This window comes from Manduca sexta, chromosome 28 (genome assembly GCF_014839805.1).
Source record: "Manduca sexta isolate Smith_Timp_Sample1 chromosome 28, JHU_Msex_v1.0, whole genome shotgun sequence".
In the NCBI taxonomy this organism is placed as follows: Eukaryota; Metazoa; Arthropoda; class Insecta; order Lepidoptera; family Sphingidae; genus Manduca; species Manduca sexta.
This window is the reverse complement of record NC_051142.1, coordinates 4,000,840-4,018,477: the sequence shown is the minus strand read 5'-3', so window position 1 is coordinate 4,018,477 and position 17,638 is coordinate 4,000,840. Positions and strand designations below refer to the sequence as shown.

The 17,638-nt window shown below is 34.5% G+C and overlaps 1 protein-coding gene across 4 annotated transcripts; it reads right to left on the bottom strand.

Moving 5' to 3' along the window:
• Positions 1-575: 575 nt before the first annotated feature.
• LOC115447932 lies at positions 576-17,450 on the bottom strand. 4 transcript variants are annotated; one of them, XM_030175235.2, is made up of 24 exons: positions 17,017-17,450; positions 16,252-16,422; positions 14,979-15,238; positions 14,526-14,698; positions 14,197-14,290; positions 13,636-13,878; positions 11,750-12,014; positions 10,991-11,160; positions 10,327-10,447; positions 9,424-9,490; positions 8,835-9,101; positions 8,448-8,505; positions 8,329-8,372; positions 8,159-8,245; positions 7,200-7,696; positions 6,758-7,103; positions 5,765-6,681; positions 5,669-5,691; positions 3,825-5,592; positions 3,619-3,759; positions 3,316-3,432; positions 2,925-3,155; positions 938-1,073; positions 576-744 (listed from the first exon to the last, which is right to left on the bottom strand). In XM_030175235.2, exons 1-24 carry the CDS (start codon positions 17,281-17,283, stop codon positions 614-616), a joined length of 6,594 nt encoding a protein of 2,197 aa, XP_030031095.2. In that variant the 5' UTR covers positions 17,284-17,450; the 3' UTR covers positions 576-613. The 4 variants fall into 4 exon arrangements, with proteins under 4 accessions (XP_030031095.2, XP_030031096.2, XP_030031097.2 ...); XM_030175236.2 differs by having other exon boundaries at positions 3,828-5,592; XM_030175237.2 differs by having other exon boundaries at positions 5,804-6,681.
• Positions 17,451-17,638: the final 188 nt, after the last annotated feature.

Below are 17,638 nucleotides of genomic sequence, written 5' to 3'. Positions count from 1 at the left end.
ATAAAATGCTTTGTACTGACTAAAATGTATCATAGAATAGAAGACTATTAATACTCAATACCCTGCTGGTGATCACAAAAATAGGTTTTATTTCGAGCCTGTTAAAGTCACTCTCAAAGGGGTGCCCGCTCTCACCAGTTAACAGACAATTGATGAGAGTGTGGATTATCGAATTGCTTTAAACAAAAATTTACTTTATTTCATGCACATTAAAGTCGCCCTCAAAGGGCTGCCTGCAGCTGCTTATCTGTTGACAGTTGAGTGATAAGTTTAATCAATAACAGTCATAAATTATAAATCATTCTAATAGTATTTTTATAACTTATATTTATATAATCACCTTTAGTTGTCTTCTTTCTACTAATCTCAATTTTTTTTATTTCCTCTTTGACTTACTATCTTATTTAAAACAAGTTCGTTTCAAGTTCTAACACATTTTGAAATAACAAAACGTGCTTCTATTTGCCTTTTTTACTTCAACAAAGTAATTAAACCAATAAAAAACATTATAACAAAACGAATAATTTATTAACAATTTCAAAGTTAAGCAATATGTAGACAGTTCACGAAAATTTTATCAGAGAAAAGTTTGATTGCATGCAAATGAAATATTTCAATTGTCTGAGGAATCTGGCACGTCTGTATCTAAGGAGCTGACGTCCGCGTCACCGTCACTCGCCACCATCTGAACTCCAGCGGGACCTTCGGTGGGTACTCTTAGTGTGATGACTTCGTTTTCTGGAACTATAAAAGAGATCATTTTAATATCATGATAAGATAGCAATAGGGGTACGAATTGAGCATTAAAAATAGCATAAAAAATTAAATGCTTAGAAAGTTAATTGCTGTTGGATTTTATGTCTACAGTAAAATGTAGATAATAAATATTAAGAATTTAAATATCTTACAATAAAATAATATACAACAAATGTTGTACCTTCGTCAACTCTCATTAAATTTTCCAATTGTCCAGTTGCGGGATTCAAAATGGGATTTGCCATAGAACCACTGCTTAAAGGTTCTCCCAGAAATTCAAATTGTGTCGTAAATGCTGATGGATCGATTATAATAGCCTGTATATATACAAAGAAATAACTTATCAAGATTCAATAATACATAGAGAAAAAAATATATGATTAGGATTTGTATGAGCAAATAATAATATTGTATTGATTAAATTTATTCACGACTAGCTTTTGCCCGCGGCTCCGCCCGCCTTATAAAGTTTTTCGGGCTAAAGTTTTCCGTTATCAAAGTCACGCTATATATTTTCCCGGGAGCCTATGTTCTTCCCAGGGTCTCAAACTGTTTCCATACCAAATTTTATCCTAATACGTTGGGTAGTTTTTGAGTTTAACACGTTCGGGCAGACCGATGCAGCGGGGGACTTTGTTTTATGATATAATTTTGTAGAACTTTTTAAGAGGAACAATCCCGTCATACATTATTGTTGCATAACTTTAACCGTTTACGCAGCGCACGCAACAGAAGCTCTCAAAACTAATAAATTGTCCCCGTTTTTGCATCATGTTTCATTACTGCTCCGCTCCTATTGGTCATAGCGTGACGATATATAACATATAGCACTCCAGGAACAAAGGGCTATCCAACACAAAAATATTTTTTTCAGTTCGAACCGGTAGTTCCTGAGATTAGCGATTACTGCTCCGCTCCTATTGGGCATAGCGTGATGATATATATAGCCTATAGCATTCCAGGAACAAAGGGCTATCCAACACAAAAAGAATTATTCAGTTCAAACTCCTAGTTTCTGAGATTAGCCATTACTGCTCTGCTCCTATTGGTCATAGCGTGATGATATATAGCCTATAGCACTTCACGAACAAAGGGCTATCCAATACAAAATGATTTTTTTGGTTCGAACCGGTAGTTCCTGAGATTAGCCATTACTGCTCTGCTCCTATTGGGTATAGCGTGATGATATATAGCCTATAACACTCCACGAACAAAGGGCTATCCAACGCAAAAAGAATTTTTCAGTTCGGATCGGTAGTTCCTGAGATTAGGCATTACTGCTCCGCTCCTATTGGGTATAGCGTGATGATATATAGCCTATAGCACTCCACGAACAAAGGGCTATCCAACGCAAAAAGAATTTTTCAGTTCGGACCGGTAGTTCCTGAGATTAGGCATTACTGCTCCGTTCTTATTGGGTATAGCGTGATGATATATAGCCTATAGCACTCCACGAACATAGGGCTATCCAACGCAAAAATAATTTTTCAGTTTGGACCGGTAGTTCCTGAGATTAACCATTACTGCTCCGCTCCTATTGGGTATAGCGTGATGATATATAGCCTATAGCACTCCACGAACAAAGGGCTATCCAACGCAAAAAGAATTTTTCAATTCGGACCGGTAGTTCCTGAGATTAGGCATTACTGCTCCGCTCCTATTGGGTATAGCGTGATGATATATAGCCTATAGCACTCCACGAACATAGGGCTATCCAACGCAAAAAGAATTTTTCAGTTTGGACCGGTAGTTCCTGAGATTAGCGCGTTCAAACAAACAAACAAACAAACTCTTCAGCTTTATATAATAGTATAGATTCAAACTAACGTTTGTCCTGACTAAATTCACGTAATTTTTCCACGTAGAACAGTGTAAAATTACGAGAAAACTAGGTTAAATTGAGTAAAACGTGTAAATAACTACTAGTTACTAGGCCTGACTAAAATAATTGAACATTATTTTTGAGATAAATCCAAAGCCATAATAAAAACATAACAATCTTATGGGATATTAGGAGGGGCAGGGGGTCGAGCTAAATCTAAAAGCATCTCAGTAGCGCATGATGGGGTCAAAAACCACCAAAATTTCCTCATGTATTTCATAGAGAACTCCTTAAAGGCGAGTTTAAGTTATATGTTACGAGATAAAACATTACTTCAAAAACAAACCTCGCTTCGTGGTTCCGAAGAGGTATTACTAGAACTGAGCGAGGATCCCCTGCCAGAGCTGTCCTGTGATTGGTCGCTGTGGATCCCACGACCGTCCCCCGCACCCGCGCCTGCACCCACTCCTGGCTCCACTAGATTTCCATTAGCATCGTACAAAGGCTCGGCCAGTGGCTCCGACATATCAAGTGGCAGGGGATCAATTAATTCCATTTGTTCAGGTTGTTCATTTGCCTATAGACAATTTCGACGTGATATTTTTTTTTATTTAATACATTGCTAGAGATACAACAGGCGTATTCTTAGGTGTAAAAGAATCTGTTATCGTTATGTTATTATTATGGAAAAAAGATGGTAATTATTCAAGTTAAAATAATGATTTTGGAAAACCTACAGATTGTTGTTGACTAATAATTTGGAACAACCAATTTGGGACAACCGCATCTTCATCGATGAGGCAAGATTCGTAACTATCTGACGACCGTCCCGACACAAACAACTCTTCCGAAGTCTGAGAAAGAAAAGATGATTTATGTATAAGTCTTGGATTTGAAATTGTATCCATTTGCATAATAAAATAATTTTCCAAAATCTTTTAGATACCTTTTGACGGTAAATACATATGTTAATGCATGGTAGGAGATGTTCGAACAGCAAGTAACAGCAAAGTAAAGTAATTCTAATGTTTATTACTTACAGCCTGTCTGTTAAATTCCAATGTAAGGCTTGCGGTCTCTGAATCTATAAAATTCACATGATCTGGTTGGTCGCCAGCGACGGGTTCAACATTGATAGAAAATCCACTAAATGCTTGGATAGCCAGAACACCGCCTAATTTCTATAAAAAAATACAGATTAGGTGAATGTAAGTTTATTAATTATCTATAACATACATAAACATACCACCTGATTCATTTGCAAATCTTTCCTCTCAAATAACTCACGGAAAGTATTATTATCGGTCGTATCAATCTTGAATTCGTTATTATTTAGAAAATACTCTGAGAGCTTCGAGACAGAAGGTACTGATTTGAATGATAGTAAATCAACATCGGTCAATGTGAAACTTGTTTCAGCCAAATTTATGACAGATTCCTCGCCTATTGTAGAATCTAATGTACGATTTAAAGCATTCTCCAAATCACTTTCAATTATGGACTCGAAATAGTCATCGTTTGTATCAATAGTCTTAAAACTTGCTAGAGAGGCACAATCATCATAACTTGGATTTACATCATCGAGGCTTAATACTACTGTTGCGGAATCAAATGAGCTGTCATCATAAAAAGGTTTGTCGATGAAGTCTAAGGAGTCCTCAATAATCTCTTTAATTGTTTTAGTAATGTTACTGTTAGAATAGTCACATGTGCCTCTATTCGTAATATCAATTGCAGTATCAGTGTTCATTTCATCCGTAGATTTAGGTGGTTTCGATGTAGATCCAAGATTTTTGGAATAATATTTTTTGCCTTTATTCCCGTTATCTTTGCTTAAATTAGTGGTATTATTTTGCATCGATTTTTTTACGGCAATAGCTTTAGTGAGACTTATTTTGGAACTTTCAATAATAGATTTGCTTGTAGTCATATCACCTTCAAAAATAGCTGTACGATTTTCTACATTATTTTTAACAACTTTGTCTTTGATAACTTTTTCTTTAATCTCTATATTGTTGATCTCAAGATTTCGAGTGACAACACTTGATTTTGATATTAAAATTTGATTTTCTGAGTAACCTACTTGGCTATAAATAACATCATTCTGCGGTTTTTGTATAATAGATGAACTCGAAGATTTTTGCTTGTCGTTCCATGCTTCAGATTTTGGTATTTTGATGTTAGATTTATTTGAATGAGTCCTAGACTTTGAACTAGTATTTACAGAAGATTTGTTATCAGTTGTTAATTGTGCTATGTAAACACTTTTATGGCTACCCAAAAATACAGTCTTTCCAGTTTTATCGACTTCCTTATTTAGATTGCACTTTCTAGCGGACTCTGGAATGTTTTCTTTGTTATTAATCACGTAATCATCAACTTTTTTAGCACTTTTACATCTTTTAGTAAATTTCTTAGGTCGAGTAGGCGAAGGTGTCCCTGAACCACTTGCACTGTTACATTTATTTGAGGATGTAGAATTCCTCCTACTTGATAAGTTTTTAATTTTTTTCGTAGTTATTCTCACGGTCGCGACGCTACTGGGAGATGAACATGTTGAACTATTTTGTGACTGAGGACTTTGTGGTTTTTTCTCTGAATTATCCCTTCTATTATAATTTTTAGTAATTGCTATTGGTTGATTACTCGACGTGCCGCTTTTATTATCGATTTCATTGTGGAAAACCATGTACTCAACTTTTCCTCGTGGTGGCAAATTAAACTTTAATAAATTTCTCTTAATTTCTTCGGTTTTAGACCTTATTAAAGGCGGTGCGTTGGAAAGCGATAATATTTCATTTTCTTTTATAGTCGTTTTTACTGTATCAATGCTTGAATTCAAACATTGTTTATTACACAAAGGTAATGTATTATCTTTTTTTCTTAAATAACCAGGTATATAATTTTTCTTTAAAATTGTTGGTTTCTTATCATTGTCTTTTTTGACAGGAGCAGAAGACACAGCGACAATCTTTTTTGCAAATGTTACTTTGGGTATTTTCATAGCGTTTGAACTGAAATAAATACACTTTAAACTACTAAAAAGATTCATGTGGTGAAACGTATCTATTGAAGGAAGATTGTACAGACCTCACATTTAATTTAGAAGCGACCTGCGAAAGTAACAATTGCTTATTAATAACGGCGACAAGATTGTAATCTGAAAAAATATAAAACAAATATTACCTTAATGGGTCTAACTGTTTTAGAAGAAGTATTACGTACGATCACTTTTTCTTCCTTCTTCTTCTCCTGTTTTGGCTTAGTATTATTGACAGCAAACAGGTAAACTGGTTTTTTGAAATCTGGTTTAATGTGTATTGTAACTGTATTAGAGATTTTCTCCTTAGAGTTAACTTTTCTTCTCTTTATTCCCGGTTCGATTCCTTTTTTAACTACGAAGGAATTTAATGGTTTTCTTTTAACGTGGGTTTTAGGTCTATATTTTTGCCAATCGCCTTGAAAAACAACATCTTCGGAAACTTGTTTATCTCTATAAGCATGAATGTGAACGCCACCACAACTTAATTTAGGTCTAACATACTTTGTGACTGATAAAACTTCTGATACATCTACTTCTTTGGTGAGTGATGTTTTGATCTGAACTTCACTTGTGTTGATTGAGTTTGGATAAATACACAGACTCTTCGGGAAGCTATACACACTTCCACAAAATTCAGAACTGGAATCTTCGTTTTTCATATTACTCGCAACTGACTTTAAGCACTTGGTTTCATTTGGTCCGTAGTTTGGTGTGACTTCATTTACTGGAATAGGTACTGCTTGAGTCATTGTAGAGCACTCAGTTTTTTCGGCAATACATTTATCTGAATCTTGGATACGAATACCTGGCGACGGCCTCCTTAAAGTAAGAGTGCCATACACATCACATTCATATGTGCATGTACCAAATTCTGTGCTGGTAACTTGGACATTAGTGATTGAATCACCAATTTTAATGCCGTTGTTACATGTTTTAGGTAATCTCGAGAATGATGTTGTCGCTGATAATGTGGGAAATGGTGCAGAAATATCGGTACCACACTGGACATCGGTGTTAACACCATGGCGAATTCCTTTTGATGTACTAGGCTCATTTATATCTGAAGTAAATGTATTGCATATCATTAAACTTATAAAACGAAAATAAAATTTATAAATAATTAAAAATAGCTTTACCATTTAAGAATATGGTTTGGGATTGAACATTTTCCGTTGATACTTCGGGTCTGATGTAAAAACCTTTTAAATCGTTATCAATATCGTGAATTAAAGTTTCATTCTCCATGTCCATTATGTCTACCTCCGCATCGGTTCCTATAGTTCGATGAAGAGCTATAGTTTCCTCAACGCCGTCCATAACTATACCGATAAAACAACTTTCTTCAGTTGCAGATATGTTATAATCGACTTGTGAGGAAACATAATCTCCCTTGTAGTCGTTCATTGCAGATGTTTCTAAATAATATTTTTTGTTGCCGATTGTTTCATCTTCATGACAGCTTATATTTGAATCTGTACGATTCTGCAATGAAATATTATATATTTTAATACTATTATAATATGTATTACTTTAATATTATATATTTTAATAACTACCTATAAGTAAATCTATGCTTACATAGTTTATTTGAGACACTTCTTTATATTTCTTCGGTTTTACCTTTCGGCTGCTAATTTTAATCGTCAAATATCTACTACTTGAACTTTTTAGTAAACTACTATAGCTAGATTTCTTTTGTGTCAACTTCTTTATCACTTTAACACTTTTGATTTTCTCTTTATTATTCTTTCCATTTTGACTTTTCTTTTGTTGGAGTACTTTCTTATAAGGTACAACGCCAAAGTCAGCATTCTTATTACAGCCTCTATACCTTTTGCTTGTATTCTTATATTTATTCCCAAATGTTTTGTCAATAATATTATTGCTATCATCAGATGTATTGCCATAATCATGATTTGGATATGGGACAACTTCAATATTCTCTTCTTCTATCCACGCTTGCGTTCTCTCTAGTGTTATGTCGAATTCAACAGGTTGTAGTTCATCGTTACTTTCCTTTATTCTATCATCCGAATAAACAAGATCAGGCGATGGTCTATTGATATATTCAAAATCTGAGTAAAAGAAAGTATTGAGATGATAAAGTGTCAATAATTTGTAATAAATATACAAATTTCCATTAGCAGTAGAAATATTATTGTTTCACTCTTATTCATATAATAGTATGTTTATTAGCATCACTAGACGTTCTAGTCCTATAATTTAAAATTTTGTACCAAAAAGGGAGTAAAAATATCTAAAATCTAATTCTTTCTACAAACTCCTTTCCTATAATCAGTAACCGGCGTATTAGTTATAAAAGAAGTTTAAACTTTTACTCATCACGTCATCCGTATACTTCTTGGTAGATCCATACACCTTTATGATGCAGCTCAAAACTATTATACGTGCGGTATTTTGCCTCGCCCTTAACTAAGTGACAGCGAATTCGTATATTGTGTAATCAAAAAGGAAAAGTGCAAGCACTGAGGCATGTAGTCTTTATCTCGGCAGTACGTTACATTTTATAAACTTACCGCTAATTTCACTCAATTCGTCTTCTAGCTCTAAATCTATATTACCGTATTTGGGACTAGAATGTCCTTCGTATTTGGCAGGCTCGTCTTAAATAGAAATAAATAAATGAAAACTGCAAGTTGGTTATAACACAAAAAAAAAAATACAAAAATATACCAAAAAAATATACCTAAAGCATGAACTAAATGACGATATTTATTTACAATTTCTTTTCTGAAAACAAAAAGTTATATGGTAAAACCTCTTTAAAAAAATGTTACCAACATGTTATTAGTAAGCATTACTTACGCCGTGTGATCCTCTTTAATCTTGTCAAACTCTATTTCCTCTTTCTTTAATTCTGAATCTAAAATCCCAGCAACAATATAAAATTTCTTTTAATGTTATTATACCTAATACTTATCAATACGTATTATTGCATACACCCGGATTCCAGACACCATTTGATGCATAATGATTTCTTAAGTCTACGCGAATGTTGACATTGAAATAAAATTTATTTTCGGGTTTTATCGCGGTTTTTTATATTATAATTTTCTCCTGACGATTCGAAGACTGCAGCCTTCGTGGTCACGGGAGACTAAATAATTCATTTATTAAATAGGCCCTAAAGCAGTGACCATCCTAGCTCCTTCCCTAAAAATTTACTCTATACTAATAACCATAAATACTAACCAAATTCAACCTCTTTCAGCGGGTAGGTCTCAATAAAATGCCTCTTTCTTCTATCGATAGACTTCTCAGTCAACGTTAGCAAGTCAAGCAGTTTGGTCTGCATCCACCTTGTGGGTGGTGCGGTGTCGCGTCCCTTGCTCGTGCGGAGGGCGAGCTTCATGAGCCTGCAGACCACTCGGTCCAGCTCCGAGCTAATGTCCTCGTCGGCCGTGAGCATCGAGCGGAGTCTGCGCAGCTTGTGGTCGAGAGCGCGACGGAGACAGCGACCTAGTGAACATGTTACTGTCGAAATGGTATCGCGCGGTTCCTTAATAAAAACTTTGAATCTTTGATCGTTAATGCTATTAGAAATTTGCCTCAGTCTACTTGAATTCTTTTGTGTTGGTGGAAATCTGAGATATACGTTACTCAAAACCAACGACTTAAGCTTAGTACCAAAATACGCTTTTGTATGTATATTAAAATTATATAAATTGCATGAGTTGTTACTAATACTACTATACGTTAAATATCTACTCTTAAGGGAAATGGCAACACCGAACACCTAAATGAGTATTTAACTGGCAATGATTAATGTCAAACTTCAAACCGTGATAATCCGGCATGACGGTACTTCCGTCAGACATAGTAGTGGAATGGAAATCGGTTGTATCGCACTGAAAAACCAAATTAAAATGTATTATCAACTAAAGTAAAAATACAATTTCAATACAGCAAATATATTGGTAATTAAAATATATATCTGCTTAATTAAAAACAAAAAGCTTTATTTTTTAAATACAAATTTATACTTATTAGCTAACATACAAACTTTGGCAAGTTACATAAAATATGATCATATTTTGAATACATTAGTTACTCAAGTTACTCATATTACTCAAATACAATGTACAATAATGCAGTACAGTCTAACATATTGCTTCATAAGAAATTACAGGTACAATAAATGATTGAGTAATTACATGAATGTAAGAACTTTTGTAATTTTAAACAACAGCACCTACTAAAAATAAACACTAGTAATTTTCCTCACAGAGACAATTTTGTTTATTTTCGCACTCCGCCACACATTCCAACATCGGCTCAAAACAGTAACAAATAAGAATGAGGATATAAACAGGAAAATTCTGACGAAAAACGAACTTGGCATATGTTTATAAAAACCGATTTTTTAATTATCTGTTTTTAGCCGATAGGCAATTTGACCAAACGTGACGTTTGAATATTTGTCAAAGTACGTGTAGGTACATAACGAAATATTTTTTTACAAAAATTAATATTATAAAAAAATCATTTTTTTTGTCTTAATACATACATTCTATATATTATCTAATAAAACGAATCTATTAAGACAATGTAAAAAAAAGGTGAGACTGCAAAATTCGTAAAAACCATTTCGACACGTCCATTTCTTTTAGGCAAGTCTCATATACACCTCGACTGTCTACTACTGAACTAGTAAGTACAGGGCACATTATTTTTGTTTCTTTACATCAGATAGTGTGTCGTCCTGCCATTCTTCTTCGTAGGTGGCGACGGACGCGGTGTCCACCAGCCTCGTGTGGATCACCATTTCATCCACGATCTCATATCCGTTCCACTCTAAAAGATCCCTGTAATGAACACACCGATAATTTGTTATAATGTTTATAAATTGCAGTCAGTGTACGTGTACAGTCAACTACAAAAATAGCTGAACAAATTCAACATCTTTTTTTTTCTTCACTAAAATAAACTTCAGAGGGTTTAAAACAGCACGCTATGGCCAGTAGGAACACACATATCACGCACTTATCCCCGAAGAGGTACCTATGCAGAGGCGCAACCAGGGCACCCGCTTTTCGCCAAATGTGTTCCGTCCCATGGTGTGATACGGGGTGAGCCTGTCGTTACATCAGGCACAAATTCCAGACTCCGGGCTGATACTGAGCAGAAAAACTCAAATACCACTTTGCCCGGCCCGGGATTCGAGCCCAGGACTTCAGAGCGCTGCCGTACCGCGCATACAGTACAACTACGCCTTTGGCAGACCAATAGGAGTGAAGGATTGACGAAAAATATTGCAAAAGACGGGGTAAAAATATTCCTCCTCTGAGTTTCCATTGCGTGCACTGCATAAAAGGTTAAAGTTACGCAATAAGAAATAAAATACTAACTTGACCCTGTCGACGTCATCGGTGATGTGTGAAACCACTTTCATGAGGTACTGCAGCGGTATCTCCAGTTTGTTCATATCCGAAGAATACTCATCATCATACTGAGTGTCTACGAGACTGTTTATCTCCTCTGATATCAGATCCAGCATGCGAGAGTCGTCGGATTTTACCTGAAGTATTAACATTAAACTTAGACGTGGTATCTTGCTTTGAATGACGAGACGAGCTTGCCGTTTGACTGATGGTAAGCGATACGATCGCCCATAAACAGTAGAAACACCATCCAACACCTTGAATTACAAAGAATTGTTTGGTGTTCCACTGCGCTCGCCATACCGAGACATGAGATGTTGTCTCATTATTTCCAGTAGTTACACTGGCTACAATGTCCTTTAAACCGGAACACAACAGTGACTACACACTGCTGCTTGGCGGCAGAAATAGACATTGCGGTGGTACCTACCCAGGAAGACACATATGAGAGACCTACCACCAGTAAGAATACCTATGTAGAGTAGCTAATGGTTATTTTTTTTTCATGATAAACATCATTTTTTTGTATGGTCTAGAGAGCAATATCATGATTGGTAAGCATCATCCTTTTTTGATTTCAGTTTTAACTCTCTTGCCATTAATTAAAGATACTGTAAAATGCACTCATGGACTTTATTCACCACAATATAATATTTAAAAATATTAATATAGAAAAATCTGTGTTTTACAAATATATTTCGTAATATCCGAAAATTTATTATATACCTCAAAAGGATAATTGTATTCTCTGACTATTTTATAATATTGGTTCCAATACGGCGCATTCTCGCCCCAATTTATATTGCACCAAGGGTGAGATTCATCTGCTTCTCGATTCGGACTATCCTTATTAAAATTGAGCATTTTAGTCAAATTGCGAATCTCATTCACAACTTCCCGAGTATGAAGTAAAGAGTCCGATTTGTTTCTTGCCATTAAATTTTGGGTCGCTTTTGAGAATTTCTTAACTTGTAGTGTTGTGCAATTAAGTCTGAGAAAAAAAAAATTACCTCATTGAATAAATAGAGCCGTAATGTATATCTATTTCTATATTTACTCGAATGTTAGACATTGAAATAAAAATATTTTTCGGATTTTATCGTGGTTTTTATATTATAACTAGCTTTTGCCCGCGGCTCCGCTCGCGTTATAAAGTTTTTCAGGCTAAAGTTTACCGTTATAAAAGTAGTAGTTTCCCGGTAGCCTATGTTCTTCCCAGGGTCCCAAACTGTCTCCATACCAAATTTCCTCTTAATACGTTGGGTAGTTTTTGAGTATAACACGTTCAGGCAGACAGATGCAGCGGGGGACTTTTGTTTTTATAATATATTTTTTAGAACTTTTTAAGAGGAACAATCCCGTCATACATCGTTGTTGCATAACTCTAACCGTTTACGCAGCGCACGCAACGGAAGCTCTCATAACTAATAAATTGTCCCCGTTTTTGCAACATGTTTCATTACTGCTCCGCTCCTATTGGTCATAGCGTGATGATATATAGCCTCTATCACTCCACAAATAAAGGGCTATCCAACACAAAACAAATTTTTCAGTTCAAACTGGTAGTTCCTGAGATTAGCCATTACTGCTCCGCTCCTATTGGTCATAGCGTGATGATATATAACTTAGAGCACTCCACAAACGAAGGGCTATTCAACACAAAAAGAATTTTTCAGATCGAATCGGTAGTTCCTGAGATTAGCCATTACTGCTCCGCTTCTATTGGGTATAGCGTGATGATATATAGCCTATAGCACTCCACGAATAAAGGGCTATCCAATGCAAAAAGATTTTTCAGTTTGGCCCGGTAGTTCCTGAGATTAGCCATTACTGCTCCGCTCCTATTGGGTATAGCGTGATGATATATAGCCTATAGCACTCCACGAACAAAGGGCTATCCAACGCAAAAATAATTTTTCAGTTTGGCCCGGTAGTTCCTGAGATTAGCCATTACTGCTCCGCTCCTATTGGGTATAGCGTGATGATATATAGCCTATAGCACTCCACGAACAAAGGGCTATCCAACGCAAAAAGAATTTTTCAGTTTGGACCGGTAGTTCCTGAGATTAGCCATTACTGCTCCGCTCCTATTGGGTATAGCGTGATGATATATAGTCTATAGCACTCCACGAACAAAGGGCTATCCAAAGCAAAAAGAATTTTTCAGTTTGGACCGGTAGTTCCTGAGATTAGCGCGTTCAATCAAACAAACAAACAAACAAACTCTTCAGCTTTATATAATAGTATAGATTTCTCCCGACGTTTCGAAAACTTTGCTGCCTTCGTAGTCACGGCGGTAGACATTATTTTTGAAAAAAGGGATAAAATCCGAAAATTTATTTTATTTCAATATATAATGTAGTTAATTACTAAACATAATGCAGTGAGACAATTATATATTCTATCTACATCAAGTTTATTTCTTGGTACACTATAAGCGCAATATTAATTCTGTCTTTACTTTCAACAAGTATAAAACTAACTGGAATAAAGAAAACTTTACAATTATTCAATTTTTCCTGTGGAATGTCGACTATGAAAATAACACATAGATTACTAATGTATAGATTGATATACTGTGCAAAATATCACAACCAAGAACTAAACTAAACCTGCTTGCAACATCTTCTATCTCATAAACTCTGTTATCAAACTTTCTTCTAGGCACCAACACATTGAAACACATTTGCTCATCATCAAACATAAGGTAACTTCTCCCAAGCTCTGTATCTAAGTTACACTGTGATGTTTTGTCTTGATAACCGATTGATTCAATGGAATAATCAGGAGTTGTTATCATTATTGTAATTCGTGACTGTTTGTTGGACAAAAGCAGTTCTGTGTAGGATTCCATGCTGGAAGGAATTAGTTAAGGAAATAGGTTGCTTTACAGTCCAAGGTAATGTAAAAGGTTTTTATGTTTATTAAAAACCTATTTTACATAAATCACAAATTTAAACTGCATTTCTATTATGTAACCTATTATCCAAGTGATGTGAAACATAAATATGTAGTGAAAACATAAAAATGCATGGAACTTGGAAGTTTTATTTGGTAATTTGAAATTAGAATGCAAGTGTAAACTTGTTTGCAAGTACTCTCAAAATGAAAACTCGACTTTCAATTTCTCCTCATGGATATAGCTTGTTAAAATAAGTAGATAAAACACTTACTTGCTTGGCGGACAAATCATATTGTTTTCTGTGATAAGTTCTGCTAAATCCCAGTTGTTGATTTCATCACTTATATTATTTTGACTTGGAGGATCTGAAGCAAATTATCTATTGTTACTTGTTGTACAATTTGATTAATTTTCTCTAATAGGAGGATTTGTTTTTGCTTAATTAATCTACAAAATGCCTCCAACAAGTAATTATATTTCCAAATGAAGAAAAATATGTTATTGAAGTATAAAAACTTCTCATGCTATATTAATTTACTCATTAGTGTCTGTATATGACTAACTTTAAACACATACATAGACAAATTACACTTCACTTACTCGCAACCAAAGCCAGGCTGTTAATGGTCAAGTCTTGTTGTTTCTGATAGTCCTTACTTATGAACAAAGCCATTTGCGTACAACAGCCTATATGTTCTGTGCCTGGTGGACCTGGGCCTATGCCTTTACAAGTCACTGTATACTGCGGATATCTCACTACTATGTTACTGCACCTGAAGTAATTTTAAAGAAATGTTTTTGAACCATAATATGTAATTTAGATTATTGAGCCTTTATAGTACTGTGAAAATTGTAGATAAACTGTTTATTCTCACAATCAAATATCAATATAAGTATAGGATGTCACGAAACATATTTGTAAAACACAGATTTTTCTATATTCATATTTCTAAATATTATATTGTAGTGAATAAAGTCCATGAGTGCGTTTTACAGTGTCCTTAAGTAATGGAAATAGAGTTAAAACTGAAATCAAAAAAGGATGATGCTTACCAATCATGATATTGCTCTCTAGACCATTCAAAAAAATGATCCAGCCTCCTCAACCCATTTTTTTCTAAGGACTTAAAGAGTACATTGAAATCACCATTCGGTGTGGTGAAAATCACAACCCACGGTTTTATGAAACCAAATACAGTGTGAACTAGTCTGTCTAAGTCATGAGGTAGCATGTGTTCAATCATCTCAATTGCAATCACTGCATCACAACCAATCAGTCTATAGTCAGGGTCTGCTGCATTGCCTTGGTACAGCTGGAAAAATTACATCAAATTTAATTACAACTTTTCAGTCTTGACTTCATTATATACTGGAGGTAATTTAAAATATATTGTTAGTAATACAGTACAATACCGCATAGCTAGCACTGGTTAATACTGCGTAAGTGACAAAAGGAAACAAGTTGAGATTGATGCGTAACATACAAAGTAGGTAATACACCAAATTATACATACTGCATTAACTATCTCTAGAGAAAAATTGACTACACTTTTCCTAGTATTTACTAATGCTAATTATGCAGTATTAAAAGATGCTCATGGCTTTGCTTGGGCGAAGAATCTTTGCCTCTACAAAAGTCCCTAAAACACTTGTACAACAATTGTTAATAAAAAAATGAAATTAAGACATTCTAATTCTTCTCTGGAATAAAATTACTGTGATAAATAATTATACTGTGATAACCTATGTGTTAATCTATATATATAAAAATGAATCCCTATTTCCCTTGGTCACACCATCACATGTGAACGTCTGGACCGATTTCACAGATTTTTGTTGTGTTTGTTATTGTCAGTTGAAATTTCTTATGGAAGAAAAATTTCATAAAATTGTACGGAAAGTTAGAAAATTTAAGAAAACTTAACAACAATATTAATTTTATATAACCATCAGTGGTTTGAAATAACTGTCAGTGATCGATAGAATGCGCGCATGCATACATAGTTAAGACAGGACAAAGTATGTTGGGTCAGCTAGTCCAGTATATAATCTAGCCATGTCCTAAATATCATGAACTGTCTATTCAGCAATGTCTTTATTTACTTTACACAAACATCCAAATTCTACATTTATAATATTACTAAGATAAAATTTAATGATTGTACAATCCGCAATTAGATTTATAATGTATTAGACTTGTCTAGATTTATTACAATCACTAAATAAGAATAATATGGTAAGACTATAAACTTTATCATTTAGTTGGACAGTTTCAGAAATATTTCTTTAAAAATATTAATGTTTAATAATTTAATTACATACTCACAGTAACATTCAATGGATTCTCTCTCCTTGGAACATAGTTATCACATGCAAGCAAGTCTGAGGAACATCTCAATGGTATAGTCTCTATATCCACGCCCAAGATACGTCTTATCCCAGGGACATCTTTAAGATACTTGATGAAACTCATGTCATGGTGTCCTAGGTCAGCCACCTGGAATCGAAAACTTGCATCTTAATTATGAAGAATTTGTGTCCTATTTAGTCAGTATATTTATAAAATACATTGCATAAGTTTTCCTTAGATTGCCTTTCCTTATATAAAAATACAGCCAATACCTTTCTACAATATATTATTATGAATAATGTATTAAGTAACTAACAAAAAAAAAATCATCAAAGACAGAGAATAAAATAAAATGTCAAAAGAATCATGAAAAGAATTTACTACCCTTGTGCTAATTACTTGTTTGCTCTATCTCATTGCTTTTTATGTATGAATATGACTTTAAGTATGATCCATATTCCCTTCATACTTCAAACTTGGCTTAGGAAGCAAAAATTTGTAGGTGCCAAAATTCCCATTCAAATATAATTTCTTATTTTCGGGACCAGAATCGAGCACTGAATAGGCTCTTTAAATAGGTTTCTCGACTTACTTTACATATTGTATATAAGCTCAAGTTAGAAAGATATTTATAAACAATTTGAATTTGTAATTAGTGTGACTATTCCTACCTTACGTGGGTAAATTTTGCTTTAGATCTGTAGGAAAAAATGGGAATAATTTATTTATTAAAGCAATTACCTTTTCCAATTTTCCGACCCACCGTTCATCCAGGAGACAGTCACTGACTGCCGCATAACGCTGGGCATACATGGGTGGATAGAAAACAACACCTTTTTCATCATCATAATCAGCGAACACTTGCTCATCCGACTCGTCATCGTCAGAATCATTGCCATTCCTATTGAAGGTCAATGAAAACCTGTTGTAATACGGCCGAAGTAGCCGGTCCAGCGCGGTAAGTAAAGATTCACGAAAGAAGATCAATGTTTGCAGAGCAATGATCATGATTCCAGACACGGACTGGAGATTTTAACGCTACTTTACTTTTATTATCGCCCAATGTTAGCTACGATACCATGATGTCGATGTTCACATGTTTTGATTTGTTTATTTTCTTTTTTTCAGGTTTTGTTGACAGTTGTTTGTCAAAGTCCAAAAAATCCCTCTTGCACAGTTTAAATATATAAATCAATTTATAATCTGTAGTCACTCAAATTTTCAACTGACACTATCGATAGTAATAATGAATTGTCTATGAATAACTAAATATCAAATAGCCGCTAATGATGAACGCAATAGTTAAGGCCGGACTTATACATCCGGAATCGCACCTGGCGACTCATGAGTTGATTTAATTTTA

Bases quoted from the DNA above. Each gene is read 5' to 3' on its own strand.
- LOC115447932 (XM_030175235.2), bottom strand. From the start codon at position 17,283: ATGATCATTGCTCTGCAAACATTGATCTTCTTTCGTGAATCTTTACTT. The intron at 9,102-9,423 runs GTTTGAAGTTTG...CATGTTCACTAG, and splicing joins CGTCATGCCGGATTATCACG to GTCGCTGTCTCCGTCGCGCT. The intron at 8,246-8,328 runs GTATATTTTTTT...TTTCTATTTAAG, and splicing joins TCATTTAGTTCATGCTTTAG to ACGAGCCTGCCAAATACGAA.